Consider the following 24369-nt stretch of genomic DNA (forward strand, 5'->3'; position numbering starts at 1 on the left):
ACTGATGTCATTGTTCTCTAATATCTTACTTGTTACCATTCTGCTAGGTGTGGTGCACTCATGAAAATCTTCATGACGAGTCGCTGGAAGAACTGGGCGGCTTTGACTTCCCATGCATTAACTATGCCAGATACAACACAAAGAAATACCGTTTCTTCTACGGCTTTGGGATTGGACACCTTGTTGGAGATTCACTTATAAAGATGGACGTCGAGACAAAGGTGACCAAGGTACAAAAGTTCTCTTTCGTCTTCAAAGTAGCAGATGTGTGACAAATGAGACTTCTTTACCCTGTCACTTAAGGGACCGCATTCTTTGAGACTACTGATGGTTGGATTTTGATCTTTTTGGTGGTGTTGGTTAGTGAATTCTTTCTAAATTCTGTTGTATTTCATTGCTTTCTTCCACTTGACAAATTTCCCAGAGAGTGTTCTTATCTACTATCTGCCTGATTCACAAAATGTTTTGTGCCCACTTGTGGGACACCCCCGCGCCGCACGGCCACCAGCTGCTGCGTGTGCCCCTTGCCTGCCCTCTGCCTCGCTGCTGCCTCGTTTGCCGGTTGCCGGCTGCCTCCGCTGCGGTTGTTATTGCCTTGTTTTGTCGATAATTTGTGCCTGTTTTGTTTTATTTCATTTTGCCCGTGTTTTGGTTTTCCTTGTTTTGTCGATAATTTGTGCCTGTTTTGTTTTATTTCATTTTGCCCGTGTTTTGGTTTTCCTTGTTTTGTCGATAATTTGTGCCTGTTTTGTTTTATTTCATTTTGCCCGTGTTTTGGTTTTCCTTCCTTGTTGTCCGCCTACCTCGCCGCCCTCCGCCCTCCCTTCCCGCCACCGCTGCTTTTCCCCGCCCCCTTTCTATTCTGTACCCTCCCCGCTCCCGCCTCCCAGCTGCTACGCCCACCCGCGCACTTGGCCTTAAATGGCGACCGTGCGACGCAGGTGAGTGTGACCCACTTGTGGGACACCCCTGCGCCGCACGGCCACCAGCTGCTGCGTGTGCCCCTTGCCTGCCCTCTGCCTCGCTGCTGCCTCGTTTGCCGGTTGCCGGCTGCCTCCGCTGCGGTTGTTATTGCCTTGTTTTGTCGATAATTTGTGCCTGTTTTGTTTTATTTCATTTTGCCCGTGTTTTGGTTTTCCTTGTTTTGTCGATAATTTGTGCCTGTTTTGTTTTATTTCATTTTGCCCGTGTTTTGGTTTTCCTTCCTTGTTGTCCGCCTACCTCGCCGCCCTCCGCCCTCCCTTCCCGCCACCGCCGCTTTTCCCAGCCCCCTTTCTATTCTGTACCCTCCCCGCTCCCGCCTCCCAGCTGCTCCGCCCACCCGCGCACTTCGCCTTAAATGGCGACCGTGCGAACGCGCAGCGGTCACGCGCACCGGGCGCGCCGATTGTGCGCCGAAGGCGCGCCAAAGGTAAGCCCGTCTACGCCCGTCCGCGCCTGGACCGCGCCCAGTGCCAGGACCCCAGGCCCACGAGGACCCCGACCGACCCGCCTGACGTACTCCGCCGCCACCCTCACCGCTCTCAACACCGGCCGACTCCCAGAATGCCATCAAGCCACTCCACGACGTACCCACGGACCTTTCAGCTGCCACGCCTGCAAGTTCACCTGCATCCGGACCAGCCTCGCACCAGCACCCGCCAAGTCGAACACCAGCAGCACCCACCTCAAGTGCATCCTGCTCAACACCCGCTCCGTCCACAGACACGCCATCGAACTCTGGAACCTCCTAGACGCCACAGCCCCTGACGTTGCCTTCCTCACGGAGACCTGGATGAACGCCTCTTCAGCTCCCGACATCGCCATCGCTATCCCAGAGGGCTACAAGATCGTCCGGAGGGACCGAAACGCCAACCAGATGGGAGGAGGCATCGCCATCATCCACAGGAGCACCATCCGTCTCACGACCAGCACCGACAACACCCTGACCAGCGCCGAACACCTGCATTTCCAGATCCACACCAACCCGAACACCACCCTCAGAGGCACCCTGATCTACCGACCCCCTGGACCACGCACGCAATTCAGCGAGGACATCGCCGACTTCGTCAGCCCGCATGCCCTCCCGTCCGCTGACTACATCCTCCTGGGAGACCTCAACTTCCATCTGGAGAACAACAACGACCGCAACACCAGCACCCTGCTCGACAACCTCGCCAACCTGGGAATCAAGCAACTGGTGTCCACCCCCACCCACCTCGCCGGACACACACTCGACGCAGTCTTCTCTTCCAGCACAGACATCGACTTCAGCCACGCCACAGAGCTTCAATGGACGGACCACAGCTGCGTCCACTTCACCTTCAAGAGAACGACGACCCACCAACACCAGCAACAGGCCGCCCGCAGAAGCTGGAACAAGATCACAGCAGACCAGCTCGCCACCTCCCTGAGCCAGCACCCTCCTGCCAGCTCAGCGAACCCCAGCCAGGCCGCCGACAACCTCACGAAGTGGATCAGCAACTGCGCGGACGAACTCGCCCCACTGAGGACCCCGCCTAGCAGACCCGGCAGCAAGAAGGCCCCATGGTTCACCGACGAACTCAAGAGCTCCAAGAAGAACTGCCGAGCCCTCGAGAAAGTCTGGAGAAGGGAACCGACACCGGACAACAGGACCTCCTTCAAACTTGCCACCCGGAAACACCACCAGCTGATCCGCGCCGCCAAGAAAACAGCATTCAAGCACCGGGTGGACAACAACGCACACAACTGCAAGGAACTCTTCAACATCGTGAAAGAGCTTTCCAACCCCAGCGCAGGAAACAACGACATCACCCCATCGCAAGACCTCTGCAACTCCCTCGCTTCATACTTCCACAACAAGATCGCGGACATACACAACAGCTTCAACAACCAACCAACGCACACCATGACCGAGCAACCACCCCCCACCACCACCCTCCACGCCTGGACCCCGATCAGCACCGAAGACACCATCCGCACGATGAACTCCATCCACTCCGGATCACCGACCGACCCCTGCCCTCACCACGTCTTCAACAAGGCCGACGCTGTCATCGCACCCCACCTGCGAGACATCATCAACACATCCTTCGACACCACCATCTTCCCTGAGAGCTGGAAACACGCCAAACTCAGCGCTCTACTCAAGAAACCAACAGCGGACCCCACCGACCTCAAGAATTACCGCCCCATCTCGCTCCTCCCGTTTCCAGCCAAAGTCATCGAGAAGACCGTCAACAAGCAGATGGCCGCCTTCCTCGAGACGAACGGATCCCTCGACCCCTCACAGTCCGGCTTCCGAGCCAACCACAGCACCGAGACCGCCCTCATCGCCGCCACCGATGACATCCGAGCCCTGATGGACAATGGAGAAACAGCGGCCCTCATCCTCCTAGACCTCTCCGCGGCATTCGACACGGTCTGCCACCGCACCCTAGTACGGCGCCTCAGCAACATCGGAATCCAGGACAAGGCGCTGGAATGGATCATCTCCTTCCTCGACGGAAGAACACAGAGAGTCCGCCTACCACCGTACAAGTCAGAGGCCTCCGAAGTCATCTGCGGCGTCCCCCAAGGATCATCTCTGAGCCCCACCCTCTTCAACGTCTACATGAGCCCCCTCGCGGCCATCGTACGCAAACACAACCTCAGCATAATCTCCTACGCCGACGACACCCAGCTGATCCTCTCCCTGACCAACGACCCCGCCGCCGCCAGAGCCAACCTGCACGAAGGGATGAAAGAGGTAGCCGAGTGGATGACGACCAGCCGCCTGAAACTGAACTCGGACAAGACGGAGGTCCTCATCCTGGGCTCCTCACCCTCCGCCTGGGACGACTCTTGGTGGCCTCCCGCCCTGGGCACCGCACCCAAACCGACAGACCATGCACGCAACCTGGGCTTCATCCTGGACTCCTCCCTCTCCATGACCAGGCAAGTCAACAACGTCTCCTCGGCGTGCTTCAACATCCTACGCATGCTACGGAAGATCTTCTGGTGGATCCCCACCGAGACCAGGAAGACCGTCACCCAGGCCCTCGTCACCAGCCGACTGGACTACGGCAACGCCCTCTACGCCGGTACCACCGCCAAGCTCCAGAAGAGACTCCAGCGGATCCAGAACGCCTCAGCCAGACTCCTCGACATCCCACGAACCAGCCACATCTCCGGACATCTGAGAGACCTTCACTGGCTCCCCGTCAACAAAAGAATCACCTTCCGCCTCCTCACCCACGCACACAAAGCCCTACACGACCAAGGCCCGAGCTACCTCAACAGCCGAGTCAACTTCTACGCTCCCAAACGCCACCTCCGATCAGCCAACCACGCCCTCACCGCCGTCCCCCACATCCGAAGAGCGACTACAGGAGGAAGGTCCTTCTCCTACCTGGCCGCCAAGACCTGGAACTCCCTCCCTCCCGACCTGCGCCTGACCCAAGACCACCTCTCCTTCAGGAAGAAGCTGAAGACCTGGCTGTTCGAGCAGTAGCGGCACCCCCCCCCCCCCCCCCCCCCCCCCCCCCAGCGCCTTGAGACCCTACGGGTATGTAGCGCGCAGTGTCACTGATTGATTGATTGATCGATTGCCCCAAACTTGACCTTAAATATTTATAATGACCACTTTTTCATTCCCAATCTTGAGTCACAGAATCAAGATTGGTGGCATTTTACATGCCCAAAATCCATTTCTCAATGCAGAAATGTTACCATTGCGGCAAAATTTCCAAGGTTGCAAATAGCCTTTGTACGCCTTTCTGGGTGTGCCCACCACCCAAGGTAGGTGAAGACCCACATACATGTACCTTTCTGGTTATTCGAGTACCTGTAATGTGTAGGTGCCCACCTTTAAACACTCTGAAATGTATTCCATTTAAAGGTAGGAAAAAGTGTCTTTACTAGGTAGGAATGGAGAGAGAATGCCCCATATCACATTGGGATCTGGGGGAGGGGGGTTCTGCAAAGGAAAAGCATATTTTCTCCCAGGAGAATTAAAATAAGTTGAATTTGCAATTGTTTATTTGTTTCAGATTTATCTATGCATAATTTTTCACTAGGTGAACATTTAGGATCAGAGGGTATGTTGCTTAGTAGTACTCAGAAATATATAGCTCATGTACTTTTTGTTACGTACAATTGAGATTTGTGAATCCAATTAAAGTCTGAAACTGGCTCCAAACATCTGTACATTTCACCTTACTAACTCCCTTTAAAAATATGCTGTTACTAGAAATGACAATAATATCTAGTTGGCCTTGGTTTGTGAATGCAGGAGTCGCTTCATTTATGGAGGGGCCTCTTTTTCATGGTATAATTGCCTCTTCCTATGGGGTCCTTGTGGCGTTTCAACCTCCTCGCCTTATTATAGCATTTACCTTACTCTTCTCTTTAGTGTGTTTAAGAGTGACCTAAATATCTACGCAATCTTACGTGGATACCATGCAAGCATATCTTTAATTGTCAGAGGACTTATCCTCATGTGGAGATATATAATCTGCCCTGGCTGAATTCCAGCCACAGCTGACTGGTAGGTCCCCAAGGCTCAATGGTTCAAAAACTGAGGCCTTCATCTTAGGGATCCTAGAAAGAAAAGGCAGACCTAAATAAAAAGTTTTCAAACCTACTGGACTTTTTTGATCTTTATTCTGCTGAGGCAGCCATAGTGAAATATGAAGGAGTGATTTTAACTCCAAGACAATGTTGTCACTTCAGTCCGAGGCAGAAGTTGTCACCTGCGTTTTCCAGATACGCAAGCTCAGATTCTATTGTGCCTTTCTTATCTAAAGCCCATGGCACACTGTTTGGAGGGATAGTCTTAATGGCGGTTGGACTTCTACAATGCTCTCTATTGCGGACCACCAAACAAATGCTTTTTAAGACTTTGGATAGCTTAAATTGCTGCTTTTGAGTAATTATGGGACCAAGGTGACAAGACCATGCCCCATCCTAAAGAAGCTCTCTTTACCACCTATAAGTAGGATGGCATACTCACTTCAAAATGTCTGACTTTTAAATGCCTTTAGCACTTATTAAATTCACACCTTATCCCCAAACTGTCTATCTATACCCACAGCTAGAGTTTTGGTATTTCTAAGAGGATAGCCCATGTTACACAGTTAGTCCTAAGGTTGGACATGACTTCTGTGTCAAGACTTCAAGGGCCAGATGTACAGCCCTTCAATTTTGCAACTCGCAAATTCCATCGTTTTGCATCTCGTAATTTGCGACTCGCAAAATGGAATGTACAACAGTGTCTCTGACACTGTTTGCGATTCTCGATGGGGTCGCAAACGACCTGTCTCATTAATATTCAAGATGGCAGGTTGCAATTGGTGACCTTATTGGAATGGCCAGCACATGGGGGCCTGTTGGGGTCAGCAGACCACCATGTCTATGACTGCTTTTTAAATTAAGCAGTTTTTTAATGCACCCCTTTTTCCTTAAGCACTTCGCTGCCGCCGGAATTCCCCCGCAGTGCTGAGGAATTACACATGTGCGCGGTTCGGACGGTCCCAGGCCGTCCTCCGCACACGCCCAGTGAGACGTCAGACCGCCAGGGGCCGGCCGACGCATGGAAGAGGTTAAAGGAAAACGGGATGTATTTAAAAAAGAAAAATGAAACGTTTCAGTTCCATTTGTAAAGAGTAGGCAGTGGGACCACTGCCTGCTCTTAAAAATAATTTTCGCGGCCAGTCACAAAGGGGAAGTAGTCCCCTGGGGAAACCTTCCAGTGTGCAAGTGGCTTACCACCATTTTGAAATAGGTGGTAAACTGCGAGTGTTTTGTGACCTGCAATTGCGGTTGCAAAACAAATATACATAGTAGTGCGACTCGCTATTAGGAAGGGACGCCCTTGAATCGCCCCTTCCTAATAACCCTATTTTGCGAGTCGGTATTAGGTTACTGACTCGGACAATAGGGTTTGTACATGGCACAGACCTATTTTGCTGGCACAAACAGCCCGATTTCCTGTTTGCAACCACAAAAATCGATCGTACATTTGGCCCCAAGTATCTGGAACACACTCACTGCAAATAAGATTCGCTTCAACTCTGCAGAAGTGCAGAGTCCAAAGCCCATCTTGCTTGACTAGGTATTGCACTTTAACAAGTGGCAAGAGTCCCTTTGAATAGAATTAGTCAGTAAAGCATTCTATGTCACTCTCCTTGAATTGGCATGTGAAAACATAAGAGATGACCTTTAGAGGTGTTCATCCCTCCAACGTTTCAATTTTCCAAATAAATATATCATAGTTCCAACAGTGTATGCTGACACATATGTTGTTGTTAATAATTATTGCACATGTGAAACGGGACTATCTGCAGGTCAGATAACGTGGAATGCTAAATGTTCACATAACCTCATTTTGTGCATCAGGGACTGGCATGTCTGTTTCCACATGGTACTTTTGAATGGACCTAATTGGAACTTAGTTACAGAAAACGTTGTGCATTGGATACTTTGAGATTTGAATAACTTCTCCAGAATACTTTATAATTAGAGTTTCTGTGCTTTTGGTGATGCTTTGAAGAATATTTTTCGTTGTTAGGTCTGGCGGCAGACTGGATTCTACCCATCAGAGCCTGTTTTCGTGCCACTACCAGATGCTACAGAAGAGGATGAAGGAGTTATTCTGTCTGTTGTCATTACACCGAACCAGGTGATTACAATTTTTTTTTCACTTTCACCTAGTACTGCATATTATACAATAAAATGGAAAACCACTTTTTTATTAAATAAAAAAATATTATAAATGTGCTTCGCATGCATATATTTTAATACCTCATGACAGAATTTTTTTGTTGTCAGAATTCGATTTTTTTCTGCACATCGCCCAAAATTAAAGTTATTTGTCTATGAAATAATCCACACAAAATTACAATGATATTCTTTATTTTCTTTCTTTGTCAGGGATTAGCTACTTGCAGCTTTCATTACTCTTTAGGCGGCGGTAGTGTCCATAAAAACTGCTATATGATAATGTCTGTGCAAAGGTAAACTGATAAGATTTCTGAGAACTCGGACAAGTACAGTCAGTGTACAGAAGAATCATGATGCAACACATTCCTGTGTTGTTGGCTGAGTGGTGATGTAATAAAGATAGGTTTAGCTTAGAGGTCTTGAAGCCTTCTTGATGGTGAAGCTCAGTGGTAAGGAATACTGGCCGGCTAGCAGAAGGTATAGGGTTTTATGGCAAGCAGTGGCAGCTGCCACCAATTAAAACTGTTAGGGCAGCAGGGGCGGGGGGAGAGGAGAGGTTGGAAAATTAAAAAAAATAGAATAAAAACCACGTACCTGCCACACCACTCTGCTCCCGCTGTTGGCCGCCTTGTTCCTCCTACTCCTCGCATCCCGGAAGTGGATGGGCCTAAGAGCACAGGCTCCGTACCCAATCCAGACGCTGCTCTCTCGCACGAGAGCAGCGCCAGGATAGGTCTGAGCGGCCTTGTTTGCCGCTGAGGTGGTGCCTGGGAGCCTGTGGGGTTTCTCCAACTTGGCTGTACAATACAGCCGGGTTGGAGAAACATAAGCATATGTATTTGGACAACCTGAAACGGACGGCCAAACACATATGCTCACTTATAAGTGCAAAGTACTCCTCCCTGTCCTGGCCCCGCCCTGCCCTTCCTGTCGGACGTACGTAACTCTGACAGAAATAAATGAAACGATAATAACAACATGTTATTATCGTTTTATTTACCGTCTGCTGGCAGTGGGGTGGGCATTCCAGTATACAAAGAATACAGAAAGAAGCCAGGAACAGAAAACGTAGGCTCCTAGGAAGATCAATGAAAGGCAAGACCAGGTAGGAATCAGGAGCCGAGACAAGAAGAAACAGTATTTTTCGAAGTGAAGGAGCTCCATGCAGGAACAGAAATAGATTTCTAGGATTTTGATGATCCCAGTAGTGAAGTGAGAATAAGGAGTTACCTCGTTATTAGTTCTTCTAATTCATGCACATGCTTATGGCCTAGTGCATGCTCTGGCAGCAGCCAATGATAGTCAGAGCATGTGCAGTGTCTTATGTACAATATTTTGCCGTAGGGCAGCACCTCAGGCCTTCCTGCTGCGCTGCCCTACTGCAAAAGAAAAGGGCAGGAATGTGCTCACCTATCAGATACAACGCATTCCAGTCCTTTTCCCCTGCGCTGGCTTACAATGGGTTGCCATGTAACAACGCAGGTACCTTTGTCCCATGGTGCAAGGGTGCCTGCGTTGCAGGGATGATGGTTTTTGTGCAGGAAGGGGAACCTTCCTGCACCAAAGCAATCACAAGAGGCTTTTTCCTCCTTCTATGTGTTCTCTGCAGCACACATAGAAAAAGGAAAAAAGAGGAGAAATTAAAGTATTTCGCTGACTCAGAGTTACGCTTCCTTGTAAATCTGGGGGAGTGTTGAAAAGACATGGGTGTTACTGGGAACGCCCCCAGCAACACCCATTGCACGCCACTTTAACCCAAAAAACTGTGTTAAAGGGAACAATATTTACAAGGCTGCATTAAGCCATGCAAAGTGGCTTAGTCCTGCCCGGGTAAATATGAAGCAGGCCCCTACGTCACCGGAGCATCGCAAAAAGTGACGCTTCCATGGCGCAGTCTCATTGTAAATGAGACTTGCAGTCTGCAGGGAAATGGTATCCTATTCTCAAGGCTTCATAACTTATGAGCATTCCAACAATGCATACCTTCGTTGATGGATGTAGGGGCGTTTCTTGGGCCCTAAAATAGAGATAACTTAAATACAATTTGCCTGATCCATAAAGCCTTCTGTGTCACTTCCATATTTTTACTAGTCGCCGTAAACTCTATGCTTCTTTGTGCTGTCTTCACTTACAGTATTGCCTTTATTTGGAGTTCCTTGCTTTCAGAAAGCTTGTTGGGGCAAGTGGCCCTTTTCTATCCTGGGTGCTTAAATATTGGAGCTCCCTTCCCTGCTCAAAGGCACAATTTAACATTGATTAATCTACATATGGGTGTTTCAGAGATGAATTTAAACTCCACCTGCAAGTAGCTTATAAGTACTCAGATACTATTTATGTTTTTTTTGTTTTATTTTTAAATTTCAGACTAATCGCACCTTTCTTCTCCTGCTGGATGCCAAGACCTTCTCGGAAATAGGCCGAGCAGAAGTGCCAGTGCAGATACCCTGTGGCTTCCATGGAGTTTTTGCAGCCATTTGAAAGAATATCTTGAAAAGCGGTTAACATACGTATTATATACATATCATATGCAATATTTATTATATGGAAACCTAAATGTAGAGAATATTTTTTTTTAAAGAAAAATAAAGTGCCTACTTTCCTTTATGAATATCATGTTTTATTTATCTTCTAAACGCGTTAGTGCTGGCTAGAAGATATCTGTTTGATACACTCCTGAGCTTTTAGTGACATGAAGCGCTGTACAAATCATCAGTATTTTGTAACAAAGCAGGAAAAGAATGGATAAACTCTTAGGATTTGGGGCAAGTGTACTGAACCAGTTTTGTGTCCAAAGCAACCAGACACCACCAAACCACTATCACCAAGAAATATGCACTAACTCTTTTGAGAAATCTCATGTCTTTCTCTAATATTGTCCAGTAGCTATGCCCTTAAATAATAAGCATTTTTATGGTTGCAAACACTATGTCCATTTGTGACAGCAAATAATACATTTCAAATGTAGTAATCCTATTTTAAAAGTCAGAAAATGTAGTGAAATGTATCTGGATGGTGCGTTTTTTTAGATGGCCCTTCCAAATTCCGTATGGGTTTGCTATGCGTCAAACTTTCAGAAATTGATTAGACGTGAAGAGTTGTTCAATCTGCTTTTTATTTGATGAGTCACAGATGAAATCGAATCTATGAGGGAAACTCAAAAGTTGCTTCACAAACAGCAAAAATTATCAACAAGATGAATTCTCCCAATGCATTTTGGGCTTTTTCACTCGCCCTTCGTCAGGGGAATCTAAAACCATTAACATCAACATCTGAATCAATAACTACTAATGAATCATACAGTCTCAAAATTAAGTAAAGGAGAAGAACTCATTGTCGGGCAGGCCAAATGTACTGAATATAAACAAGCTCTGGACGTGAAAACATGACCTGAGTGACCACAAGTGCTGAACAGGAAAGTATGAATGCACAATGAAAGAGGCTAAAATAGATGTTGTGACAAGATTGTGAACAAAAGAAACCTGCGTGCCATGACATGATAACAACAAAAGTGCTGCCGAAGTGCACCATACCCAACTCAAAAACAAGCGAAAGTGTGAAAAAACTAAAAGAAAAAGTCAGCATACCTTTAGCGATAACCTCAAAACGACCGACACCATTTCAAAGCACTCTCAACTGTAATATAAATGACGTAATTAACATATGAAAACCGAGAGTCTTTGTGCAAAGAAGTAATGGGCTAGTGACATACTAATGCCTTACCGAATGGTGGGCTGAACATTAGAGCACAATAAGGACTTAGGGCCATATGTATCAAGGCAAGTTGCGATCGCAAACATATATTCGCAGAATTTCAGCATTTGCAATTCCAATTTGGCCTAGTGCTATGTATGACAGCAGAACTGTCTCGCAAATTAAGGAATTGCAAAATGTGCGATTCCTTATTTTGAGAATGCATTTAGGGAATCACAAATTGGGATTCCTTAAATTCAATGTATGAAGCACCCAAGTTGTGCGAATATGGTAAGGAATCGCAAACTACCACCAACTACAGGTTAGTGGTAATTTGCGATTTCTTTAAAAAATTCACATTTTTGCGTTTCTCAAAGTGGCATGTGGCACACACACATGCCATTAGGGCATGAATGTGCGCCACATGTGCACCCATGCTCATTTCAGAGGTGCAAAAGGGTGTCCTTATGACACCCTGGCACATTTGAAATTGCATTCTTAATTTGCGATTCTCTAATTGGGAATCGCAAATTGAGAATGTTTTTCCATTCATTCCCATGGGCCTGTGGCCCATAGGAATGAATGGGGAGGTATTCCTTAATCGCGAATCGCAATATGTGATTCGCAATTAAGGAATATGTAGGATTCTCAAAATTTGTTGCAAATCCTTCATACATAGCGCTTTTGCGATTCTCAAATAGCAATTCTCAAAAATTCGCTATTTGAGATTAGCAAAACCTAACATTGATACATATGGCCCTAAGACTCTTAGCTCACCATTGTCACAGCATTAGTTGGCACACAACCATACCATAGGTCAGGAGCTTCTATTTTACTAATTCCAGGTTTTAAGTATAGACTTATTGCAGACATTAAAGACTGAAGTTCACCCATTTTTATTTTCAGAAAGCCATAGAACACACATTGGTGGTTCTCGTGCACCACAAAGGGTCAGGTTTTGAGGTGGCCAAGCACTTACTTAGATATGCAACACTCAATTACAAAGTAATCTCCTCAGAAAGCTTCTTACGAAAAGAGGACTGCATTTGGAGAAAAAACATTGATGGAAAATGCTTGGAAAACCAGTCTATGAGGGATATAAAACGTGTTGCTTCATACCGTCATTCCTACTTGAGCCATCCGTTGCTTCCATGATGTCATCCTTTAAACAGACCCTGCAGACAGGACAACTAACCCTTGTGAGCATCAGGCTTGGACAGTGCTGGCTTTGGCACTGAACCCAGAGAAACAATGTTTAAGACTTGCTTGGAATTCACTCAACGGAGTGTAGCAAGGCAAGTTGCTGGGCTGTTGAGTGATTGAGAGAGAGCCCCATATCAAAGATACGGCCCTCTTCAGCACTCTTCCTGCCCTGGTGTATTTGAGACATCCTCGCGCCAACGCAGGCCCCCTTCCACCATGGTGCAAGTGTGACTGCATTACTGACAGAGTTGTTTTTGTGCAGAAAGCGATACCTTGCAGCACACCTGCAAAGAGGAAATAAGGAGGAGAAATAAATATATTTCTCCTTGTTATTCCTCACTTGGGAAGGCGTAGCATTTTGACCCATCCCAGATTTACAAACTTTTTTAAATCTGGGTATGCACCAAATCCCTGGAGGGATGCGTGGGAATGCCCATGCTCCACCCATGGAACGCCTTCCCAACACAAGGTAAATGAAGATTGATTATACTGGAATATGTATTGTTTTATATGTTGTGCTTTTATGGTTATATCCAACCGAAATAAAGCTTTTGGAATGGAATGGAATGGTAAAGCAAGGCAACGCTGCGTTTACTTTGTATTAACTAAACCACGCAAAGTGCCTTTGCAGGGCTTAGTAAATACCAAAACTGAGTTTGCATTGGGACTGCGCCACAAAAGTGATGCATTGCCGACACAAAATCTCAGTAAATTTGCCCCAGTGTGTTTTCCATACCACTGTGCTGCTCTCATGTCTGCCAACTTTTCAGTCAAAAATAGAAGTTCAAAGAGTTATCATCATACCTCATCTTAATCCTAGAACGCGTGTGGTTTCTTCTCGGGGGAGGAATTTAGTGGAACCTTATCATCTCCAGGTTGGGTATTAAAAGCTAACCATAACTGGTTGCAGTGAGCCACTCACCCTCCTGTGCCTTGGTGGCACTGCTCTGCTGCGCTAATGATAGCCACTATCTTGAAGAGATTGAGAAGCGTTAAGGTTGTCTGTCTCTAAGCAACAGGAAACATACTTTGGAGTCTCGGTGTCTCAGTTTTACTGAACTGTTTGATCTGGGGCACATCACGCACTGTTTCTCTGTGTAGGATACCTTATCTACCCCTAAAGAGCCCTTAGGTTGTTTTGTAACCTCAATGGAGTACACGTCTGCTGAGATTACTCCTTCGAGTGCTTGTCCCTGACCCTTTCGCAGCAGCAACCCTCTATCAGCCTGGTCAGCCCAGCAGCACACTGTAAACGCAAACCAGTGTAAAGCAGGGAGCGGCTACATGTCAATCTTGCACAGTGCATCACCTCACCCCGACACGACACAACCTTGTCACAAATGCTGTCTCTGCTAACATGAGTACTGCCCCGATGTTGACCTGTTATTAAGGGAAGGGAGAAAATATTCTGTAAATTAATTTAAGCTGTAACTCTGGTGAGGCGGCACCGACAATGGCTTCACTCTTTGGGAGAATTTAAATAAACACAGTGATCGAAGTGGGGGAAAAAAAGTAGGGGAACTGTGGACGGAAATCAGAGGGCGGGAATAGCGAGAGGATTGGGTCAGTGGGCGGACTCAGAGGTATGGCCAGAAAGAGCAAAACATCCCAATTTTTTGTATTCCTTTGACTTTTCATTGACCAGTTACAGTAAATTACATTATTTAATTCAACCAATGGATGGACATGTTTATTAAAGGTTTAATACGAGTTATTGACAAAGTGGGATGCGTTTCCAATCACAGAATGTCGCAAATACGCTTAAAAGCGGAATCACAAGCTATTTGTCTCCCAGCCATGCAGTGTCTGTCATTAGCACTTCTCTTCCCCTTTTCCACAAGAGCAGTTAAAACATGAATGGCAAAATACCCTTGTTTGCAAATGTATTCCACATAATTATGGCTCTGCCATATTTGCCACATAGTGCATCATCTGCTGAATAATCTGACAATTTTAACTAATAAATTGTTCATAGCTCAAAGGGATCAAAAGTTACTAAAAAAAGTGACTTGTGTTACTGCGAAGTGGAGGGCCCTTCGCAGAGGTTGACTGGTCACCTTCTCCAGTGGCCGCTCCTTCAGTAAGGCGGAGGAGGAGCATTGCCTCCACTGCCCAAAAAGGAAAAATAAAATGACAATAACGTATTGTTATTATCACTTTATTTTTCCTATTGCTTGCAGTCAGTGGCCTGTGTGCGGTGTGGAGCGGGGCTGGCCAGAGCAGGGGAGGAGTGGTTTGCACTCCCAAAGTGCGCATGAACTATTGGGCCAACGAAACGTTCATGTGCACTTTGCTTGTTCACCATCAGGCTGCATTACAGCCTGGTGAAGAACATGCACAGGCTCCCTGGTCTAGTCTAAGCCCGGATCCACGGCGCTTAGATCAATCAAGCGCTGCATTGCAACATTGTGATTGGCTCAGGGGAGCCTGTGTGCCAGGTCCTTCCTGCAGCCGGCCGGACTGCAGAAAGGAAGAAGGAAGAGAACGCAGAAGAGGTGTCAAGGTAAGTGTTTTATTTTTGTTAATTAACCATATCCCCACCTGTAGATTGTTGTATATTTGTTATTCTTAAGTTCTCTTGTATTTACTTGTTTATCTATAAAGTTGTATGTCATTCTAATGGGAGGTAATAAGAATGCATTAGGTCACTGTACTCTGAGATCCAGAATCCTGGATGTGTATTTCATTCTTTGCCTCTCTGCCTGCTGGAGCTGTTGTGGGTCTCTGCAACTGAAATAAAGTTTCCGTACTTTGATACTTACCTGGAGTCTCATTGTCATTAATTTATTGAGACACACTCTATATATATTGGCAACGATTTGGACTTAATCAAAGGACCCACCAACCAACTGTCTCCTTCTTCCACTTATTTACGTTGGATTATTCAACTGCATGTTTCAAGAGTATTTGGCCTGAGCACCTCCTACTACCGTCTACAGATTTGCTGCTCTACACAGATATACTTCAGATTGTTTCTACGAGAGATTACACCGATACCTCTCCGATCCTTTCTACTAGAGATCTAGTTCTGACGCTGACTTCACGCTACAACTTAAAGGTACTGTAGTTTAAAAGGGTTTCATGCTTGGTTTGGAATATTTGCGTTTGGTGTCCGAAGCTAAACTTATTTGATTGCAAGTACAAAGAGTTTGTGTCTTTACTTTTAACGGTCTCCTCGTACAGTTGCTGCCTTGTTTTCCTTTGAACCTTCCTGGCATTCCACGGCGCCCAATTCCAACTCCTCTATTGTTTCGACATTCTCTTGGTGTTGATTTTCACGTCAGCTGTGTTCTTTTGAAGACGTTCCACACGCTGCTTGGTCTTCACGCACAGCACGTTGCTTGCTCATCGCACCAGTCAAGTCCTTGGCGGCCATCTTAAATTTTTTTATTTCTTCTGTGACAGGTACAAGTTTACAACAAGCATTTTACCTCTGCTTGTTTTCCGTGATAAGCATACAAAATGTATCCGTTGCCAGGGGCGCAACTAGGAAATAATTTGGGGGGGGGGGGCTAACTTGGCAAATGAGGGGGCGTGGCTAATGTTAATCAATGGGGCGGGGCTAAAATGGCAGATAATCCGGATCGGTTAATGCTCAGGTCAAGCTGAGAAAACAATGTGGTGAATTCTGCATTTGAAACTGGACAACAATTAAAGCACACATTTTTGTTAATTTGATGCATGTATATGCTATTGTCTTATGAAAAAGGAACAGAATGTACTGAATGAAAAGGCCAATTTAATACATTTTACTACAAAGCACTTTAGGAACACATTATAACCAATTTTCACAATGCCATTTCAAGGCGACGACCCTTTTTCGACAGTTCATTAACATTTGCTTCTATAGGAGGACAATGTGCTCGTGAAATGTTTATCATTGCAAGTCCAGAGAGTCGTTCTTGCCCCATTGTTGATCGAAGATAGGTTTTCAGTCTGCGAAGACAACTGAAGCACCTTTCTGGGGATGCGGTTGTCACTGGCAAAGTGGCAAATAATTTTTAGCAGGCAGTAAATGTTGGCATAGAAGTCAATGTGAGCATGAGTTAAGGTATCCATTATGTTCCCTGGCCTTTCTTCAATAGGTACCTTCAGCCATTTCATTACCCACATGTCATATTCATTTTTAGGATCCTCGCGTGTACCAGGTAAATCGTCCTCATATATGTCAAGAGCATCCTTCAAATTTTTAAAAGACTCTTGGGTGACAAATCTTGGTAGCAGATACTGCATTGTACAGGCCTTTTTCACATGCTGGCTGAATCTTTCTGACAATTCATACAATAAATTGTCTATAAATGGTAAAAATATTGAAATCCTAAAGTAAGCTTCAGGATCACTAGTCTTGTAATTGGCCCGTTGTGTCTGCCTGCCAGTAAGGCGTGGCATTGCCAGAGGTTCCCCTGCTGTGGTTTGGGCTTTAACGAAAATCTCATTAAATGGTTCTTCAGCTTTGTCTCTGCTTTCTTGAATCACCTGCTTGACTGTTTCAATCTGTCCTATGCACTCCAACATATCTGTATTAGGATTTTGGAGTGCAGCTGAAACAGGAAGCAGTAGCCCAGAAAATCGTGCCAGGATATGTAATGCAACAATGAAGTTATGGGACTGAACAGCTGCAAGAAATTGCTCAGCTTTGGAAGAGGCATTGTGATCTTGCCAATCCGAGATCTCAAGCAAAGAGTCAACCACAGCTGGGTACATATCAACAAAACGAACAACCGATGCATTCCTTTCAACCCACCGTGTCTCACATAAACCACTTAACAGTTTCATTTTTGTACCTGGCAAAGTAGCAAATTTCGACTTTAGGACAGCCATCCTTTTTGCAGAGCCTCTTACAAAATTAGACACTTCTTTAAGTGTTGAAAGACAATTACGGATTTGACGTATTTCACATGAATGTCCAATCACAAGATTCAGTGAATGACTTCCACAATGTACATAAAATGCCTTTGGCACACGCTCTAAAACTAGCACCTGTGCACCTTTAACAGAACTTTTCATTGCAGCACAACCATCGTATGTTTTCCCACGTATACGATCTACATTCAGGCCATATGTTTCTAAGGAAGTGAGAATTTTCTTTCCAATTTCAACCCCTGTTCCATCCTGAAGCTCTTGGAAGCCAAGGAATTCTTCATACACAGATGTACCTTCTATAAAACGAATTACTAGAACAAGTTGCTCGATAGTGGCACTGTCAGTTGTTCCATCTGCTAAAATGGCACAAAATGTTGCATTGTTTGCGCGCTCCACCACTCTATTCCTCATTAGAATGTTGCAAGCAGAGATGATATCATTCTGAATCTTCCAACTTGTATAAGTTGCATTAGAGGGACACGTTGCCAGATGCCATGCCAGAACTTCATCACCAGCTTGAAGTCGTAGGCGCAGAGTAGCACGGAAATTGCCATCATTCTCTTCGGGTTCCTTTGAAGTAATAGGTTGTCCGCTGTCTCTGTGTCCTCGAAGAGCTATACCTTGTTTTGCACAATGGAGTACTGATTCCACTATTGGCACAAGTCGTTTTCTGTTTTCCAAAATAGTTTTCTTCCAGTTGCTCTAGATCATAGTTGTAACAGCAACAGACTTTCCTTCAAAAACAGATGAGAAGTTAGCTGCCGCTGTCATACTCTCTTTGTGATACAAGGAAGAAGCATGGAAACGAAAATCACTTTGAGCATGTTTCCATTTTGTTATTGGCGAAGCACTAATTTCCCCACAGCTTGATGAGAACCTCTTCCAACTTCTTTACGGGCAAAGAGTATACAAGTCAAGTCAAACAGGTCTTTATTCGATTTACATCATAAAAGACAATATGCATAAAAATACAGTTCATACAGATTAGTATATAAGTTAATAAATACTTTACAGTTTAAAACCAGGTTAAAAAAGTATTACATTTAAACAATGATGTAAGAAGACCTATGATGACCTATAAGCAATACTAAGTTGCAGCTAAAAACACGTAAAAGCGAATAACATAGAAACTTCATTTTCCAAGATTCGACTACGGAGTGACCAGGCCCAGCTCAGGAATTTTGCTACACCAATGACGATAAGGGGAGTAGTATCAGTTTTTAAGATCCTAATAGCTGCAATAGCAGATCTAGTACCCAGTGAGCGGCAAACCGGTGAAAGCCAAATTTTTCTGGGTACCAAATACATGGGGCAGCAGAAGAATATGTGTTCGATGTTCTCTACTGCTGCTACACAGAAAGGGCATTTATCACTGCCCCCCGAGGACCAGGAGTGCGTTAGCCCCCGCACAGGTAACGAGCCAACTCTTAATTGGTGGTACAATTTACGATCTTTCCACTTGGTTATTAAGTCCCAATAGGCCTCGTATCTGGGGGCATCCTTAATAACCAAAAATTCCAAAGACATGATAGGGCCAACAACCAAAGTGGATCTCCTCTCTCCGATCCAGTGCCAGTAGATATCTTTAAGACCCTTTTTTGATGGGAAGGTAGCACTAGCTGGATCAACCCATAGCACCTCCAAGCTCAGGTTTTTCAGGAGCTCTCTAAGATGAGAGAACCAGGGTACCCTATGGGCCCCTTCAAGCCCCCTCACTTCAAGGATAGCCTCGGCAAATAGAGATAATTCGGGTGTAGTCCACAGACGACGCCAAAATGCCAGTGGTCTATACCGTGCCACATCCTCAATGGGTTTAACACCTAAGTCGAGCTGTAGGGGTATGGAAGGTGTTGATTGTGGGAGCCCAGTTGCCATTCTGAGGAACCTATTCTGAGCCACCCTCAGAGTGGATAGATCACTATAACCCCACAGTTCTGCACCATAGATAATTGCAGGAATTATCTTGGAGCCATACATTTTGACCAACGGGGCCAGAGGTTTAGTCAGAGATTTTGCATGCTCCTTCAATAAGGCTCCCCCCAGTTGGACATGTTTCAGGGCCATAAGATCCAATTGGGGTTTCCAGCTCATATTCTCACTTAGTGTGACACCCAAATATGTAAACACCTCCGTTTGATCCAGAATAGCTCCACTCATCGACACCTTGGCCTTCACAGCCTTGGGGCCTCGCAGAACCATGAATTTGGTCTTGCTGACATTCACCTCTAACTCCTGCTCACTGCAGAAACACTCAAAGCGGGCCAGCGCAGACTGTAGGCCCTGCCTCGTTTTAGAGATGATAAGAGTGTCGTCTGCGAACATGAGGAGGGGAATTTTCCTTCCAGCAAGGGAGGGGGCGTCAGTTGGAAAGTTGGAAAAGTACTTAGTCACCCCATTAATAAACAAAGAGAAGAGGGTGGGGGCCAACACACACCCTTGTCTAACCCCCTTGGCGATTTTAAAGCTATCAGTAGTCTCCCCGGGTGCCCCCATCTTACTTTTGCATAAGTGTTTGAATGCAGATTGATGAGCAGGGCCACCTGCTCTTTGGGCATGCCCAGATCCGTCAAGACTTCCCAGAGCTTATTCCTAGGCACTAAATCAAACACGGACCTAAAGTCCACAAAAGCCGCGAACAGAAGGCCCCCCCCTAGGTAGACCACCTTCCAATAAAGTAACATAAATCTAAATACTTGCTCCAGGGTCCCCATATGTGGCCGAAAACCTGCCTGGAGAGGACTTAAAACATCATAATCAGAGATCCAGCTCTGGATCCTACCCAAAAGAAGGCGCGCCACAATCTTTTGTACAGCATCAATTAGGCTAATAGGTCGATAATTAGCCGTTACTGAGCGATCGCCCTTCTTATAAATTGGGAGGATCTCCGCCCCCAACCACGAATCAGGGACTTTAGCACCCCTTGCCAGTGCATTGGCTAATAGAACAATATAAGGGACCCATAGGTCCTGTTCCTGCTTTAACAGATCCGCTGGAATGCAGTCAGGGCCTGGTGCTTTACCTCCCGGGACAGCCCTTAACACCGCCCTCCCTTCGGAAGCAGTAAAGACCAGGGCATCATCGAAAGTAATAGGCAGCAGAGTGGCAGAACTAGTGACATTCGCTTTAAATTGGTTTCCATAGTACTCAACCCACTCCCTTGTCTCAACACAGTTTGAGGGGACTGTATCCTGTGGGCGATTGCCCCATTTAAGCTGCCGCCAAAATGTGATCATGTTGTTACTCTGACAGGCCTCCAGCAATTCCCTCCAGCGAGCCTCATCCCAGTTCTTTTTGGCGATGGCCTGCGCATTTTTGTAGATAGCCCTACAGCTGCGGATAGAGCTCTGTACTCTCGTCTTTAAAGCTGCATGCAGCGCCTTTTGTGATTACCTACATGTTCTGTCGAACCAGGTAAAGGGTTTCAACCTAGTTCTTCTGTGGTCAGTGCACTTAACAAATAGGGTTTTGAGGTTTAAGAAAAGATCCCTGTGTACTGTGGTAATATTGTCCAGAAGGGCCGACTCTTGCCCAGATCCACTGATTTGAGTCATTGTGTCCCTAAGCAAACTTCTAATCCTTGACATGGCCTCCTCATCTAGGGCTAGTTTAGACCAACTAACCCTTCTTTCATTATTAGATAGAGAAACCTGGGGCAGGCAAACCTCTGCCACAGAGAGCTCAGAAAAGGTGCTTTCTTTAATCGATAGAACCAGGGGATTGTGGTCGCTCTCGGGTCTACTTACTACCACCATATCCAATAAAATGGGCCACATTTCCAGGTTCACCAGGATATAGTCAATGCGGGAGCCAGATTTACCATTATCGAAAGTCGATGCCCCCATCCTATCAGACTTCAATCTCCCATTGACTGCACGCATTCCTAGGTTCAGACAGAGTCCCTTCAGAAATAGGGCTGATTGTGACCACTTCTTAATGGGTTGCAATTCTAAACCCGGAATGCCCCATAGACTATCCTCGTCCTCAGTGATTATTCCATCATTCAGCCCCAAGGGTTCGAAACAGGTATTGAAGTCCCCCATTACCACCCTGTTAGTGTTCACCGGCAGTGAGTTTAAAAGGCCCTCCAACACTAGTGCAATAGGCGAACATTTTCCACCTTGAATACCCCACATATAAACATTAACAATCACCACATTCAGCCCCGAAGACGAGGTTACTCGTATTGCCAGCAAATCAGGGTTGTCCATCGGGAGCCCCTCCACTGAAACACCCACATGTTACGTACCCAGATAGCCAAGCCTCCCACTGGTCTGCCCCTGACACCTTTCACAGCTGGTCGAGAAAAGTTTAAAAAGCCAGCGCGAAATAAAGGCCAAATGGCCCAGGTCTCCTGGAAGGACCAAATGTCAGAATGGTCTATAAAGCTACCCCAATCAGGCAAATCAATCTTCGATTCAAGGCCAGCTATATTCTAGGAAGACATCTTCAGCAAAGGTATACACCGGTCAGAGGCCTCCTTCCCACCTCCAGCCGCACTAATTACGGCAGGGCTAGTTGAACAGGGAGTTGGGCTATTACCAGTGGCAGATAATAAAGAGCTTACAGGTGAGACTGACAATGGTGAATCGCCATGGGGGGCTTTATTAGAAGATAAACCAACTGGTAACCCCTGAGCAGACCCTGCTGGCGCTGCGCAACATTCATCAGAGGGGGGTGCAATTTCAGGCTCAGTGGATTGCACAGATTGTAAAGTTTTAAGTGCGGGATGTAATAAAGAGTTTGGTGCTGGATTCGCTATACCCAATGGGCTATTGTCAGAGTACCCCAGCTGTCAGTCGCAATCATCGAAACAGGAGAAAATGTTGAATCTGTTAGAAATTTCTAACGGGGTAAATGGAATCAGATGATCCATTCTCCTGTTCCCATGTAAATGGTCCAACCTCCCATGAAGCGTGCCATAGCCTCTAGCGGGGACCGTATTCCACCCAAGATCGTTCCCAATAGGCAATGGTCTAGAAACATGCCCCGTGTAACTGTTATTGGATGGCATATACATGTTACTTTGCGGAACAGCTAGGGCTCCAGGATAGAATGGGGGGTTCACTAGGGATCTTGGGTAGAAATATGTTAAGTCATAAGGGACTATGGCATTACTCCTGTTCCCTGAGGACCCATTCAGTATAAATCTAACAGCCTCTGGGTCCCTAAAATTTATTACAACGAGGTCACCATTTATATTTATTTCCCTGCTGCCCAGCCAGGGGAGGCTCCTGATGTGAATGATCTCACCATTAATATGATAAGGCAGTGGTCTATTTTGTCCTAGCCAATGCATAATTTTATTTTTTAACTGGGAGTACCCCTCCCTTTTGCCAGCCTCTAGGGTGGGGACTCCTGTAAGCATGACCACAAAGGGCACTGCATCAGGTGGTAATTCCACATAAGAGCCCTGTAATATATCATTCGTGGGTAGACTCAACCTTCCCCTCCCTGCTTGCAGGTTCAGAGAGGAGGGATTAAACCCTCCCTTCTGGGGATCGCTAACTGCTTGAGCAAATGACTTCACTACAGGCGCCTGAGGGACCTGTTGTTGGGCTCGCTGAGGTGCTGGGACTCTCAATTGGGTGACAACAGGGGGTTTGTTTACTTTATTGTTGCCCTTGGGGGCAGCCGAGGTAGGGACAGGGGGGATTGGGGACTGAGCTGTGACCGACGTTGGAGGGACTGGCCTTACGGAGTTCATTGGAAGCCCAACCCCTACATTATTACAAAACGAAGACTAAATATTCCCGAGCCGAAGTTCCACCCTCTTCAGGATATCAAGTATTGGGAGCATAAAAGATCTTAGTAGGTGCTCAATGGAATCCCGGGGGGTACCAGACAGTAAGGCTTCCTCTAGTGAGGGAGAGGCTAACCTCACTTCTCTTAATAAATCGGAAACCGGGACTATGATACTAGTGTCTGGAACCACAGAAGCCAGTGGCGCCATAGCAGATGTTTCCATTTTGTTATTGGCGAAGCACTAATTTCCCCACAGCTTGATGAGAACCTCTTCCAACTTCTTTACGGGCAAAGAGTATACACATCTTGCATAAGGCCCCCTCAAGTTTAGCACTGTAGGCAAGCCATGGGCGATAGGTTTTCAACCATTCATGTTGAAAGCGACGTGCTTGATTTCCTTCTTGAACAACTGGAAACTTGTATGATGTCTCTGGCGTCCAGGAAGAGTGCAAAAGTTGGTACCGTAAATCATCTGAGATTGATGATGAAACTGTGCTGAGTCTTGAGACATCTATATATACTCCTATATCTAAGATGGATGAACTCTTTGACTTTTCCAAACATGGACTACTAGTCGCTGGCATACCAGTGGTTGTGTATGCAGGAGACTCAGAATGAAGAAATGCTAGATGTTCTTTCTTCTGGAGGGTAGCCGGAAGCTGGCAGAGCAGGTTCTTCACCTGAATCAGAACATGCTGTCAAAGGGTCTTGAGTGGCTTGCCGACGAGTGAAGAAATCCTCTATATTTCGCCGCTTAACATTTTGTGGTCCAAAGCCTCTGGTGTTCGGCATCCTGCTGTATGCGGATAGCAATCTCTAGTGAAATATAAAAAAGGCCCTGGGTCACTTACTTAATTATTATAAAACTACGGGGGAAAGAATACTGTAATTTTGTACAATAAACCAACATTAAAATGCCAAGAAATACAAGTTAAACACCCAGTACCTCTCTAAATTATCCTAAAACTCTTTAAAGAAGCAAGCTAGAAGTAGCCAGATTTTCTGTACAATTATGATACCACACACTTACCACATGTCTAAAACTTCAATGAAATGGCTGGAATTTCTTATAATCTGAAAATGTCCAATGCAAATCACCCCCAAACAATTATGCAAAACCATCTGGGTATATAATTATAAGATTACAGTTTCTAATGTTTGGCGCAAAGACTTCTGCCCTCTATGCTTTCAATGTACGCTTACCTACAG

At 46.0% G+C, this 24369-nt stretch overlaps 1 protein-coding gene across 1 annotated transcript in view; it reads left to right on the plus strand.

Moving 5' to 3' along the window:
- LOC147732519 (carotenoid-cleaving dioxygenase, mitochondrial-like) overlaps positions 1-10268 on the plus strand; it is an 816482-nt gene extending 806214 nt beyond the window's left edge. The window contains exons 10-12 of the mRNA XM_086958818.1: positions 48-230; positions 7511-7621; positions 10027-10268. Of these exons, the coding sequence (XP_086814944.1) occupies positions 48-230; positions 7511-7621; positions 10027-10140 (408 nt within the window). The 3' untranslated portion in view covers positions 10141-10268. The remainder of the gene's footprint in view (positions 1-47; positions 231-7510; positions 7622-10026) is intronic.
- The last annotated feature ends 14101 nt before the right edge of the window (positions 10269-24369 follow it).

The sequence above is a fragment of the Lissotriton vulgaris genome, chromosome 2_1 (genome assembly GCF_964263255.1).
Source record: "Lissotriton vulgaris chromosome 2_1, aLisVul1.2, whole genome shotgun sequence".
NCBI lineage: Eukaryota > Metazoa > Chordata > Amphibia > Caudata > Salamandridae > Lissotriton > Lissotriton vulgaris.